The sequence below is a fragment of the Madurella fahalii genome (genome assembly GCF_045866475.1).
Source record: "Madurella fahalii IFM 68171 DNA, scaffold_5, whole genome shotgun sequence".
NCBI lineage: Eukaryota > Fungi > Ascomycota > Sordariomycetes > Sordariales > Madurella > Madurella fahalii.
In genome coordinates this window covers 3,949,653-3,963,513 of record NW_027263975.1, presented here as the reverse complement: position 1 = coordinate 3,963,513, position 13,861 = coordinate 3,949,653, and the positions used below count along the sequence as shown (strand labels likewise).

At 54.5% G+C, this 13,861-nt stretch overlaps 4 protein-coding genes across 4 annotated transcripts; 1 reads left to right on the top strand and 3 right to left on the bottom strand.

Annotated features, from left to right (window-relative positions):
• Window positions 1–114: 114 nt before the first annotated feature.
• Window positions 115–1,649, bottom strand: MFIFM68171_09764 (1-aminocyclopropane-1-carboxylate synthase; the record flags this gene model as incomplete). The annotated part of the gene is made up of 7 exons (XM_071065183.1): window positions 115–454; window positions 522–602; window positions 671–688; window positions 740–1,017; window positions 1,065–1,092; window positions 1,146–1,558; window positions 1,614–1,649. 7 exons carry the CDS (start codon window positions 1,647–1,649, stop codon window positions 115–117), a joined length of 1,194 nt encoding a protein of 397 aa, XP_070921284.1.
• A 4,219-nt stretch (window positions 1,650–5,868) lies between these two features.
• Window positions 5,869–7,040, top strand: MFIFM68171_09763 (uncharacterized protein; the record flags this gene model as incomplete). The annotated part of the gene is made up of 2 exons (XM_071065182.1): window positions 5,869–6,544; window positions 6,604–7,040. 2 exons carry the CDS (start codon window positions 5,869–5,871, stop codon window positions 7,038–7,040), a joined length of 1,113 nt encoding a protein of 370 aa, XP_070921283.1.
• Window positions 7,041–7,493: 453 nt separating this feature from the next.
• On the bottom strand, window positions 7,494–8,281 carry MFIFM68171_09762 (D-lactate dehydratase; the record flags this gene model as incomplete). Its single annotated transcript, XM_071065181.1, has 2 exons — window positions 7,494–8,120; window positions 8,195–8,281. 2 exons carry the CDS (start codon window positions 8,279–8,281, stop codon window positions 7,494–7,496), a joined length of 714 nt encoding a protein of 237 aa, XP_070921282.1.
• Window positions 8,282–9,980: 1,699 nt separating this feature from the next.
• MFIFM68171_09761 (Mid2 domain-containing protein) lies at window positions 9,981–11,579 on the bottom strand (the record flags this gene model as incomplete). The annotated part of the gene is made up of 1 exon (XM_071065180.1): window positions 9,981–11,579. The coding sequence occupies one exon, from the start codon at window positions 11,577–11,579 to the stop codon at window positions 9,981–9,983; it is 1,599 nt and encodes a 532-aa protein (XP_070921281.1).
• Between the last annotated feature and the right edge of the window lie 2,282 nt (window positions 11,580–13,861).

Below are 13,861 nucleotides of genomic sequence, written 5' to 3'. Positions count from 1 at the left end.
AGGTGATGCAATTGTCGGAGATAAGATTACAAGCAGCTCCAGGAAGCTTGCCGCAAGCCCCGCGCTCGCGTCGCGTGGGTACTCTACACAAATCAACCAATCACTCTTGTTAATTCAACCTCTCCCCCAGCTTCCCGCTGACACTTCCCAATCCATGTCCTTGATATCTTGCAGTGTCTTCCGCAGCCTCTGGAGTCCGACTTCCAATGCATCGCGGGCGGCTGTGAAGGTGAGGCGAAACCATCCCAACTCTTCGGTGAAAAAATTGGTTCCAAGTGCGATTGGGACCCCGTTTCCAAAGCAACGATCGCCGATCGCTGCCTCTCTTCTCCGATACTCCTTCTCTTGCTCGTGCGACAGCCGATGGACGGAGAGGTCGGGTATCTGACCACTTCCGCCCCGCAACCCATACAAGTACCGTCGAAGGTCTATCCAAATGAACATGCCCGCAGTCCTGCCAGTGTTTGTCAGCTCCAATTCGTCTCCCTCAGCAACGAGTCGATAATGAAGGGCGGATTTACGGGTTCGTATAGTATGGGATTCCGTGCTCATCCAAAAATTGAGTCGCAAAAGCATACTGCTCCGTCAAGCGCTGCTGGTTTCTTGCAAAAAGTTCTTAATGAAATCCTCATCCTCCAGCATGGCAGCCCATAGTTCCTGGATAAGGTACGGAGGCCATGCAAGCATACTGCCGGCCCGTGTCAGCATGCAGCAAACGCGTTGTAAGATGGGAACGTGCCTGCTGCTCGCGATCGCCGCCTGAAGCCCCTGGTTCCTGGTATACAACATGCCCAGGCGCAGGCCGTTGGCGCAGAAGTCTTTGCTCGCTCCGTATGTGACATGGACCAACTGTGAGTCGATTCGATCAGCAAGGTCCAGGGCGAGGACAGATTTGAACGCCACTCTATTCTGCGCCTGTGGATTCCCAAAGAAGGAATTTGCGTAGATCTCATCACTGATGAGATGGAGGCCGTGGCGTCCGCAAAAGCTCGCGATTTCCTTTAGTGTCTCGACTGGCTACGAAATGTTAGCTGCATCCATGATCTGCTGTCGGAAGGACTTGCGTAACATCGTCCAAGCGGGTTGTGAGGACTGATCCGGTTGTCAGTCAGTATTCCACAAATGCAAGATAGAGTTCGCAGCACTTAGTTAGGAGCACAGCCCTGACAGTGATCCCTCTTTGTTCTGCTCCCTTCAACGCCACCTCTAACGCTTTTATGTTCATCCTGGTGTCGAAAATATCGTCAAACCCTTGGTATCCCTCGAGTGACTGGAACAACGCTGGAACAACCACGGCCCGCGCTCTCGTCGGGAGGTCCACAGCAAAGCCTGAGTAGAAAGGCTGCGGGATGATGATGCCTTCGCCCTCATTGCATATTGACCACGCGAGAGCATCTATTACCGAAGTGACACCAGACAAGATGATCATGTCTTCGTATCTAGCAGGCTCTCTCGGCCGGAAGTGGGAATTAAGAAAGCTAGCGAGGGCCTGCCTAAGCCGTGGCGACCCTTTTGGGCCCAAGCCATAGGTGAGATGGCGAACCGGATCGACTGCGATCTGGACGGAGGATGAGACCATCTTAACCCCTCTTTGTGCTTCCAATGTGGCTTACATTCTTCGCAATGAACTCGGTGACCTCCCGGTGCATCAAAGCATTCTCGGCCACACTTAGGTTCACACTACAGAGAGGTCAGACAGGGACACAGTCCTCCGCGTGAGATACGACCTACACTCCATCAGGGCGTTCCGGCGTCCAAGGATTGCTAAGTGCGCTCTCGAAGGCTTGCCATTGTCGCATGCAGGCGTAGCTGTAGGCCGCTTTCTCGGAAATTTGGTATCGGGAAACGGCCTCCTCGCACATAGACCTGGTTGATCTGCCATGTTCGGGGTTTCAACATGCAACCACTGGGTCGCGGCAAAGGCTTAGAAGAGTCAGACTACCCATGACCTCGAGGGGCACTAGGCTGGTCATATGTGCGGGGTTTTGAATCTTAGCCGCGGCCCTCGTGCTCAATTAGGTTCCATGGCTTCTCCGCTCGCAGTTCTAAGACTCTTCCGTGACCGAGAAATGGCGACATTCCTCCCAAACAGCCAGGGGTGAGTTGCGGGGCAAACCGACAGATACTGCCGCGATCGCATTCGATCCGCATAAACGTGACCGAGAGCAGTTGTTTATAATCAATTCTTCTTCTTCACATCCCAAGCGATGCCCGAGACTGTAATGAAAAAGTAGCGGTTCGCGTCGCCTGGAGGCAGTGTAATACCAGGGACACTGTGGCAGTCGACCATGGGCAAGCCCAGAGGGAAGACCACCGAGGGACAAAAATTGGAATAATCACGATTCTACTCCGTAGAGCAGTTTCAGAGATTAAACTGAAAAGAACAGATACTACACTTGATCTAAGCCAAAAGGCAAAGAGAGCTGAGGAAAAAGAAGAAAAGAGTTGGAAAAAGTGGGGGGGGAGCAGCCCCTAATATACCCCTCCAACCTGGCCCGTGCACGTCTGCAAATTGCAAGTGCTCGAAGCCACTCACGTGCCACAAAGCTTGGTGTGGTTGCCACATGACTTCACTCTGGTGTCACATATGAAGGCACGGGCTCCCTTGACCTCTCTCGCGCTTGCCAAACAGAGGAACAGAGGCAGACAGTGTGACCTTCACGCATCGAAACACACAGTGCCAAAGTGTCAACACGGCGACAAACACGGGATGACTTTGGACATGGTAGAATACCTTACCCAGATCCATTGAAACAGTTGGCATGTTTTCCCGCAAACAACACCTAGAAAATCTTATAATTTGGAATTCGGGAACTCTTATCAGGCAGTTCAAAGTTTGAGGCCTGGATTACGAATTGCCATTCAAATCCAAGCTTACCATTCAGCCTCATTGTGATGTCCTTTTGGGTGCTTTGCACTAACCAATGGGAGGAGGAGGAGGAGAGGAGCCTGAAATGGTTATGGCAAGACCAATGTTATGTCATTACCACTTCAGGTAATATATGTGATGGCTGGTATTGCCCACTATAATGATTGCCATCCTTGCATCCGCGTTAACGTAATGACTTCTTGTTCTTTTCCAAGCACTTCTTTTTATGGGGCCGCTAGAAATCAAGCACACCGGTTTAGTCACTTTGTTTGTGCTTCTACTTAGCAAATCCTTAATCACAACGCACATACCAGTAACGTATTTGATAAGCGAGTGCACCAGATAAGCGAATGCACCACTTTCTACGCGACGCGCCACCTCCCCACGCAACATCGACTTTTGATACGCAACCCAAGATGCCTACTACTTCAAATGAAGCCAGGGTGATCCTGGCCCTTGAAGCTCTTAAGAAGGACAAAAATCTAAGCCTCCGAGCTGCGGCTAAGATCTACAACGTGCACTATACAACTCTCTTACGACGACGCGACGGCAAGCCTGCACGACGCGATCTTCCAGCCAATTCGCGCAAGCTTATAGATCAAGAAAAGGAGGCTATTGTTCGATACATCGTCGAGCTGGATACACGAGGATTTCCGCTAAGATATATGGTATTGAAGATATGGCCAACCAACTGCTACGCGTTCGCGACGCGCCCCCTATTGGCAAACGCTGGGCATACAACTTTGTACAACGCTATAAAAAGATCCGAAAGCGTTGGGTACGTCGGTATGATTACCAAAGGGCTAAGTATGAGGATCCAAAGGTTATTGGCAACTGGTTTGCCCTTGTATGGAATACTAAGGCCAAGTACGGTATTGTCGATAACGATATCTATAACTTCGACGAGACGGGGTTTATAATGGGCATCATCTGCGCGGGCATAGTAGTTACTACCTCGGATGGCCGTGGTAAGGCGAAGCTGGCCTAGCCTGGCAACCGTGAATAGGCGACGGTAATCCAAGGCGTTAACGCACTCGGCTGGGCTATCCCTCCGTTTATTATTTTGGCCGCGCAGTACTACCTCCTCAACTGGTATACTAAGTGCGACCTCTCAAGCGAATGGCGGATTGCAACTACCGATAATAGCTGGACTACCAATGAGGTAGGCCTAGATTGGATCAAGCACTTCGACTACTATACAGCACCCCGAGTAAAGGGCAAATACCGGTTATTGATCCTCGACGGCCACGAGAGCCACTACTCGACCGAATTCGAGCTCCATTGCCAGAAGAACAATATTATTACGCTCTATATGCCTCCGTATTCCTCTTACCTCCTCCAGCTACTCGATATCGGCTGCTTTGGGCCGCTAAAGAAGGCATACGGTCGCTAGGTTGAAGACTTGATACAGATGCATATCACCTACGTGACCAAGCTTGAGTTCCTCTATAGCTTCCGCGAAGCCTTCTTCGCCTCTATAACGGAGAAGAATATATAGGGTGGCTTCAGAGGTGCTGGCCTTGTGCTGTACGATCCAGAGAGGGTGCTTTCTAAGCTAGATGTACGGCTTCGTACGCTGATACCCTTAAACTCGCGGGCCGGTACACCACAACCTTGGGTATTCCAGACGCCACACAACCCTCAAGAAGCCAACGCGCAGTCAACGCTTATTAAGACTCGTATTGCCAACCACCAAAATAGCTCCCCGACGTCGATGTTGGCTGCTGTGGACCAGCTTACGAAAAGTACAACGGCTATGATGCACGAGGTGACCCTCCTTCGGTCAGAGGTTTCTGCGCTCTGCAAGGCCAACGAGGCACTAAGCAAGCGCCGGAGAGCTAAAAGAACACGCGTACAGCATAGAGGATCGCTTGCAGTACAAGATATACAGAATCAATCAGGCCAGGAGGCCGTGGCGGGGGAGGTGGCACAAGAAAAGGAGCAGGATGGTAGTGGTGCAGGGGGGGGTCGTACGAAGGTTCGGTGCTGTGGTGTGTGCGGTAAACCTGGCTATAATGCCCGTACGTGCCAAGAGGTTGCAGAAGGGTCTGATTCAGCTGTTTCTGATGTAATTGTAGTTGGTTCGTAGTGTTGATGTGTTGCAATTGAAGATAGTTGTTGTTGGTTGGTAGAAAGTGGTGCATTCGCTTGTCTGGTGCACTCGCTTATCAAATACAGTAACAACAGTGGAAGTGGTAAAAAAAAAGTGTCTGTTGTCTTATTATACCTAGATCAGAAGGGATCTTCCACACGTACCGCAGGGAAATGCTCCGCCCCGCCTCAGAGTGTGGTGATATAGTAACATCCACTGCGGCCAGGGATTTGGCTTGTTCAGAGCGCTTGTAGCAAAATTTGTCTGCTTCTGAGCAACTCTCTCCTAGATAAAGGGGTGAAACTTGTCAAGTTGGCTCGGCTGACACAACCGCAACTATTGATGATTGTCTTCTGACAAAGGGCAAGCAATGTTATCTACAAGTTCATAAAATAGCTAAGATAACGTTAATGGTTAGGATCGCCCCATATTGACAAGATTTTCCCATGCGGATCAGTTACCAAACTCCAGGCCAACATTCACACGTATTGTTAAATGAAGCTTTCCTCAGCAAGTTCGCTAACAGGCCTGGGAATTCTCATGGTCACTCAAGTCTTTCTGAGAAGTTCCTCCAGTATAGCGGCCGGACATTGCGTGTCCGCTTGTCTTTCACAACTTGATCTCGTCCGGTCTACGTTTTGTTTCTTCACCTTAACTATTCTGACCTAACATTTCTGACTAGAAATGTCCTCGCTAATTCTATGACTTCACCTTTCAAGCGATCCAAATTTCATTTATCTTCCCTCTCCATATCCGCCGCAATATTCTATTTTGACCAGGAATCTTGCCACGGTATTATAGCTTAACTCGATTTCATTGTATCCCTCACACCTCATTTCTCATGTTTCCCCATTTTTGACTCGACAGATTACACGCTCGTCCCGATCGCAATTCTTCTTAACCCGCCATGGCTGCTGACCGACGGACCCCGAAGCTGCCTGCCGCCGGCGGAAACACGGCATCAGCCAACCCTCTCAACCATCCCGGCGCTCCACCTCCACCGTCCTTCCAGCTCCCCACCCGTCTCTCCCCGCGGGCGAACGCCACTCTCCGGATCACCCTCGGCCAATCGTCGCGCACCCTGCTCGTCGAGCCCGCCTTACTCAACGACTTCGCATGTTGGCGGCAGTCCCGCCACCTCAGCCCAGACGAGACGGCCATCCCCATCCTCCAGCGTCTCTCGGCCGAGCAGCGAGAACAGCACCTCGACGCGCTACAGTCTCTGCTGGCTGTCTTACATGCGCCCCAAGAGCTCGGTGGCAAGGGCTTCAGCGTCGACGACATCTGGCGGCTGGGGACGATGCACGCTCAGCTGGGCGTGAGCGAGCGCTGGGTGGAATGGCTGAAGGTATGCATGGGAACGTTTGTGGACGAGTGTCGCGCGCGCGGCGACGTGGGGGACGTCGAGCGGGGGCGGCTATGGGAGAAGGCGCTGAGCGCGTGCCGCGTGTTTGGATGGGTTGACGAATACAGATTCTTCGCGGCGAGGTTGGCATACTGTTGCCGGATTGAGGAGGAGGATGGCTTAGTGAAGGCGGACGGGGAGAAGGTGGATGTGGGCATTGTTGGGAAGGGAAGTGTGGGTGAGTGCTTGTAGTGTGCCTAATAGGACTGCGAGTTATGGCTGATCTGTTCTCGGCAGAGATTATCAAGACTGCTCGCCAGACGGTTCTCTCCAACATCGTTGTTGCCACCGCCGACTTACTCGATACCTGGGCTCGGCTTTGTCGCCACCAGCCCTGCGAGAATAACAGCTGCAACTCCTCTAGCGTGGCAGCCCTGCAGCAGTTCTCCCTACGGTCGGGTCTCCATCCAGACGGCAAGCTTGGTGACATTTCGCTGCATGATGTTATCACCGCGCTCAAGATCATTACGGCTCCCGACGCCGTCGCTGACGACAGCGATAAGGATAGGTTTGTTTGGGCGACCGAGATCCGCGAAACCCACGGCGGAGCTTGCATGCAGTGTGACCGGGACGGCGCCACAAGCCTTCTCTTCCCATTGGAATGCCTCTTGTCTGATATTACCTGGAAACTGCAAGACAAATTGTACGCCGCGACGAACTACCCGCATGAATAGATCAGTTGCTCTCGGGCAACAGCTGGGCTTGGTTTTTAGAGTATCGGAAGTACGCAAGAGTCGGAAAAGCGTAGATTGTTTTCAGGCGCGTTTTCGCGCTGATATTAGGTTGGACTGGGATGGATACGCCCCATCATGACTAGAGGCATCATGATTAGGACCTGATTTATGGTTTATGGCGTAACCCGTTTACTTAGTGAATGTCTTTCACTTTCTACTTATTCATATGTAATATGTAGCCGAGGAAATTGTCAGGAACAGAAAAGAAAATGAACACATCGCGACAAATCAAGCCTGTATGGCGAGGTAGCAGAGGGTTAATTCATTGGGCCTTTTAGCCGACCTTTGAGGTACCGAGCCTTCATACTCCTCCCAATCTTTTCAGCGTAGTCTCCAATAGCAAACAACCGCAACGACAAAAAGCTATTCCGGTCCTTGGTCCAGCCCATTCTCTTACGCCGAGGGAATAGCCTTCACAATTGCCTCCGCCACGCCCTTCGAACTCGCCGGGTTTTGCCCAGTAATCAACTTGCCATCCACCACCACCTTCTCTCCCCAGTTCTCGGCCGCCTTCTCGAACTTGCCCTCCTTACCCACCGCCTCCATCATCCGATCCTCCAACAAGAACGGCACCACCTTGTCCAGCCCCACATCAACCTCCTCTGCATTCGAGAACCCCGTCACGTTCTTCCCCTTCAGATACAGCTCCTTCCCGCCGGGCGCCTTCACCCCGACCAGCGCCGCGGGGCCGTGGCAGACAGCCGCGACCACCTTGCCCTTGGCGGCGAACTCCTGCGCCAGGGCCTGCGAGGCCGGGTGGACGGCGAGGTCGAACATGGGGCCGTGGCCGCCCGGGTAGAAGATGGCGTCGTACTCGTCGGCGTGGCCGAGGAAGCTCTCGATGGGCTGGGTCGACTCCCAGAGGGACTTGTGCTTGGACAGGAAGGCGGTGCAGATGGGGTCCTTGGAGAAGGCCTCGACCGAGGACGGGTCTAGAGGGGCCGGGCCGCCCTGCGGGGAGGCGATGGTGAGGGAGACGTTGGACTTGGTGAAGACGTCGTGGGGGTGCGCGAGTTCGGGCTTGATTTTTGGTGAGAAAAGAGGTTAGACGACTGCTGCGCGGACGATTGGAGTAAGAATGACGGAGAACGCACCAGGTACCAGCCTGTTGGCTTGCCCGTGTCGCCGAGCTTGCCGTGGGAGGTGAGGACGACGAGGACCTTAGGTTGTTTGCCGGCCATGTTAGATTGCGGTTAAGGAAACTTGGATACGTTCGACGTTCAGTGTACGGGTGGGCTGAGTAGCTGCTGTGTTGTTTGGACCGTGGCGACGAGTACCGACGAGATGGACGATGCTAGATGAACTTCTGCAAACTAGATCTGTGGCCTTCCATAGCCCTCTTTATATCCGGCGAGGTGAGCGTCAGAGAGGATCCTACCCCACTATGGATTCGATCTTAACTTTGATCGTGCATCAACCAATTCATCCAAGTAATCTAGCCTCTGCAACAGCGGTACTTTGGCAGATCCCCCTCGGCCAGACCGGGTCTCTAACATCCCATGTCCCGGGAGCTCGACAGCGAACGAACGAACCGAAAACCGTCCCAATTGCGACTCGGAGGTCGCCGCCGCTCGGTCGTGACAAGTCCTTTGCAAAATTGGGCGTGACGTCATCCGGTGAAGTGGGGAACGAAACATGCGGCTTCGATGACGGATTCGGGGCGGCTGCACAGACAGCCCGGATGGGAAATTCGCAGATCACAAATGTTTGGCTTGAAAACCACAGGTTAGCTCCCGTCTCACCTGAATCCCCGGTCGGAAGTGCTGCCGAACCGGTGAACCAGGTTGGAGCCGAAGAGCCGGGACGGGCCGTTGAACAGACCTACCGACAGCACACCGTTTTATCCGAAAGAACCCACGGACCTGGCATGTTTGACACCTGAAAATGCCCTGTCGTAGCCGTTGCAGAAGCTTCCCGGTTCCACAGACCCGAGCTGAACTTGAACTGTCCAACTGGGCAAGCTGGCGAAAAGGGATCCTTAAATGAAGGGGCTACCCCCCTCCAACCCAACAGTGTCACCAGTCCTTTGCTCTGCTTCCAGCCAACCAACCGGCTACCACCAGGCCACGCAAAGTGACCTTTGCAAAACGGCGCATCCAAAGACACATCTACGAGGGAGTCCCGGCTCATGAGCCTTGCGGCCCACTTAACTCGACAATTGCCGTACTTAGAGGTATGATACGGGCAATGGTATGGGGTGCTCTGCACAGTTAGCAGATAGCGATGCGGACACTTCAACCCGCATCTGTGAGTTGCATTGCATGGGGATGGCTGACCAGCTTCTACGAGATAGGTGCAGTGGCACAGTCAGCACGGAATATAGTGAATCCACTGGCGCTGTCCAACCGGCCTCCAAAGGAGGGGTTGCAATATTGTTCGGCATTGCCACAAGAGCAGGCTCAGCTGCCGATACCGTGTTGCATCTTTTAGGTCCACCGGATGCGTTGACACCCACGGCAGTTCAAGAGTGTATCCGGGAAACGTACGAACGCACCGGATTTTCAGTCAGCATCAACATCGTCGCTTCGTAAGTATCGTGCAACGCAGGAGCGTTGTACAACACGGATGCCCTAACTTTTGTTCACAAAGAACAGAATAGATACACAATACCACTGTACCAGACCCGATCTCTGAGCACAGCATCCAAACTCATCGCTATCCTGTCGTCCCTCAGAATTAAACATGATTGATGATGCAGTCCCGTCCCGAACGCCAAAAAAACAAGCATCACTGTGCTTCAAACGGTATCTCGTGAACACCATAACCTTCCCCCGTAAAACGCCGTGCCCGCCCCAGTAAAGCAAATGCCATGGATATCATGTTCCCCTTCCATTACCCCCTCCAACCAGTAAACCCCTCCCCTGAAAAGAAAACACGCCATCACATCCACATCAAATTCCGACTCTGCCTCCGATTCTGCTGCCAAAGCGGCCTCTCGGATCCCACACTCTGATGTGAATCCGTCAAATCCCCCCCAGCAGCAGCAGCAGCAGCAGCAGCGGCAGCGGTAGTGGCGGTGGTGGTCGGGGCGACAATACTCCCCACTCCCTCCTCGTCCTCCTCATCCTCCTCCCCGATCCTCCCCAGCGCGGCACTAAACCCCTGCGAGAAGTCGTCAATCTCCCTGGTGAGCGGCACCTGGTCCGACTCGAACTGCCGCATGCCGCCCCCGACATACGCGGCCGGGTACTGCTGCTGCGGGCCCGGGTACAGATACCCGCTGCCGCTGCCGCCGCCGAAGCCGCCGCCGTCGCTCGAGCCGGCCGTGGTGGGCGGGTACGACGAGTGCGAGGTGGCCGCGCCCGCCGAGATGGCGCCCCCGTATGTGTACGGCGAGATCTGCTGGTCGTCGCCGGGGCTGGTGTCGTTCTGGAAGGGCATCGGCGGGAGCGGGATCGTGGCGAGCGGCGGGAGGGCGTTGATGCCGGTGGCGGCCGGGGCCGCGCCGCCCCTGTTCATGGCCATGGCCATGGTCATGGGGTTGGGGTTGGGGTGGGGGTGGTAGGTGGGCCCTGGCCCGGTCTCGAACGCCTCGCTGTCCTGGGCAAGAGCGACGAAGCCCGTGCCGATGCCCCCCTCGGGCGGGCTGATGTTCTTGGTGCGGATCCCCCCCGGCCCGGGACCCTGCCGGACGTTGGAGTTGCGGCGGCGGAGGAAGAAGAAGGCTAGCGCGATCAGGGCGATGAGCACGGCCAGGCCGCCGATGGTGCCGCCTACTATGGCGCCTGTGCGGGAGGCGGTGGCGGGGACGACGGTCGGCGACGGGGAAGAGGTTCCGGCGCTGTTGGTCCTGTCGGTTGAGGAGGATGCCGACGAGCTGGGTGTTCTACTTGACGTAGACGAGGTTGATGTGCGAGTGTTGGTGATAGTGCCGAGGGTCGTTGGCTCGCTAAGGGTGCTGATACCTTGGGAATAGGAGACGGTGACGGTGGGACGGGTAAGGGTAATTCCACTCGCTGTCGCCACAACGGTGGCGGCTAGGTCACTCGCCGTGCCACACCCGAACTGGGAGAAGCCGCCGTCGAAGATGTTCTTGTAGCAGACGTCGCTCCCGAGACAGCTGAAAACGTAGGGGTTTACCTCGGTTTGCGGCCCGCTGTTCGCATCCACGCAACCCGTGAAGACACCGGCCGTGCACGCAGCCTCTCCGTCCGGACAGCAGCCTACCACATTGTTCTCCGTGTCGAGGGCGCAATGAGAGCCGGCGCTACATGTTGCGGGAATGGCCGAGTCGCCGTTGATGTAGCCGCAGATCGTGTTCTCTTGGCGCCGGCCCAGAGCGAACAGGTCCACGGGGGGCGGGGTTGGAAGGAGGGGCCATGAGACGACATTCAGGGCGTGATAAGGGATAGTTGTCGTCGGTGCTTGTGTTTGCCGTGCGAATGCGTGTAATACATGAGCGCTGCTCAGTTCGAAGACACTCGTCAATAATAATAGCGCAGTCGGCCTCGGGAGACGGCCGAACAGGTCGGCTCTCATTGTCGTGGTTGCGCTTCGAGCGGAGAGTGACGCCGCCTAGACATATGATGAAAGTCCTATAGCCACCAGGTCCCGGCCAGGGTCGATTCCAAACCAAAAATTGGGAACAAAACCCAGCAAGCGAGAGTGCGAGCACCCACGGCAATAATATATCACAGAGCAGTCAGATTCGCAAATGTGAGACGAGAATGAGAGGAAGGCACCCAAGGAAGAGGCACAGCGGCGCGGCAATAAAAGAGGGCGGGCAACCGGGGCATCTGCAGGTGCATGCAAGGGTACGATGATCTAATGTGGGTTGCGAGAAAGGTGGTTCGCAGTCCAAGCCTCCCCATGATGGGCAGGGATTCGTCGGTTCTTGCCCCTGGGAGCCTTCGGCTTCGGGGGCCCAACTTCCCCTGTCGACCTTGTGACTGTGACGAGCGCAGGAGCAGTCTGGGAATCCTTGAGCGAGTCCTGTGCCGGGATCTCGATTATCAAGGGCGGGACCCCCGGTCATGGTGGATTGGTGGATTGCGAAAATCACGCTAAACGTGCCCGGTACCTTGCGCTGTCCGACATCGTGCGTCCTGGACTGAACGGGTCTAGCCGCAGCTTGCAGCTCCAGTACGTGCAGTAGCCAATCTGCCGCGTTGCAAGCCCACAGTTCACAGCTAGGTTCCCGCCGGGCCCGTCTCCGCCAACAACAGACGGAAATGGCCTACTGACGGAGTCTGATACGCACTCAAGTCCGGTTGCGACCCGGAGACCGGAAACCTGGGACATGAGTCGCATTGAAACACGGAGTTGCAAAGCACCAGGGTTCGGAATGCGACCAACGTCCCACTTGGGCAAGTTTGGCTTTGGGCGCCATTTTGCCGCGCGGGATCATGGAAAAGGAAAGGTGATGATGGCAAACAAGCGCCAGATCCCGCCCGGTGAGGAGTTGCAAGCGGGGGATATTTCCGCTGGCCCACCACACGTTCTGTTCGCCCCAATTGGTCACGGTTCTCTACATCCTGTAAAGTACAGCACCCCAATTTCTCGGGTCCAGATGATCCGCAAAGACGGGAAGATGGGAACGAACGTCGGGTAGGTGGGCTGATCCTCCATTCATGTTATCCAGCCCAGTTCAGCGCTGCTCTCCTTAGATATCTTTAGGCTATGCTTGGTTTTTCTGCTCCGTGGTGGAGGTGTCGTCCAAAGTCTCTTTATTTTTAGCCTTGCAACGTTTTTGGCTTCATGTGTGGCGGTGCCATCCATCGAGATTGACAAGCCACCAATGATTCTATGCATCTGAGCGGGACCCTAACGCAGCTGCCCACCTCGGGAGTCGTCATCGCCGTGACAGAAAAAAGTTTCCTGTGATGGGTTATGTCCTTCGCAACGAAAATATGGGAGCTTTGGTTCATCCATCGCGCCGTCGGCAACTCGAAGCTGTGCCTCTGGAAGACCGTGACTGGCGTGTTCGGCGCTGCGATGTCACCGTCGCCTTGCACACGCGTCGGTGGAGTCCCAGGGTCTTGGGACGGCCTAGTGGCCGCGAGGCTCGAGCACACGAAAGCAACGCAGCCCATCATCCCGCCTTTGGCGCTTATTTTGTCCGGTTCAATTATTCGCCCATCAGCACCCCTGCCATGTCAGCTTTCCCGTTCGCGCAGTGACGGTCTACGGAAGACTGTGGGGTTCTTAGTTTTCAATTGCAACCAGTTTTTAAAGCCACTCGAGCTCGCAATTCGCTAGGTCCCGGCTTCCACGAGAAAGTTCAACCTCGGAAACGGATGACCTGCCCCCCGATTTCCTCGGATAATCATCAACACAACGTACCTCACCGATTCATCTGCTATCCATCACGCCATCTGTCCTGTTGAAGCCCCCACGCTACCTTACTGTACTTAAGACGATTCATTTCTCTTTAGACTCCGAATCATGGGAAACGGTGATTCGAGGATTATTATAATACGCGCGTATTGGGTGAATGTAGACGCCTATTTCTGCTGAACTGCTTTCCTCCTTGTGATTGTAGATGTACAGTACCTTCCAATGTCTGCGGATGAAGATCTTTCTTTATTACTTAAAAACCGAAGCGATATGGCCTTCATGATCCATCAACGCAAGCGCGCAATTGACACTAGCAGTGATTCGGCACTCGATTTCACGAGATAAATCTCACCCACACCAAGTTCAATAATTCACCTCCCTAATAAGCGCTATAAGCGCCGGCAGCAGCCAATTCGATCCGGGATCTCGATCCTGCAAGCCCTCGGCACCACCTACACGGCTAACATTCCCCGTGGCTTTAAGTA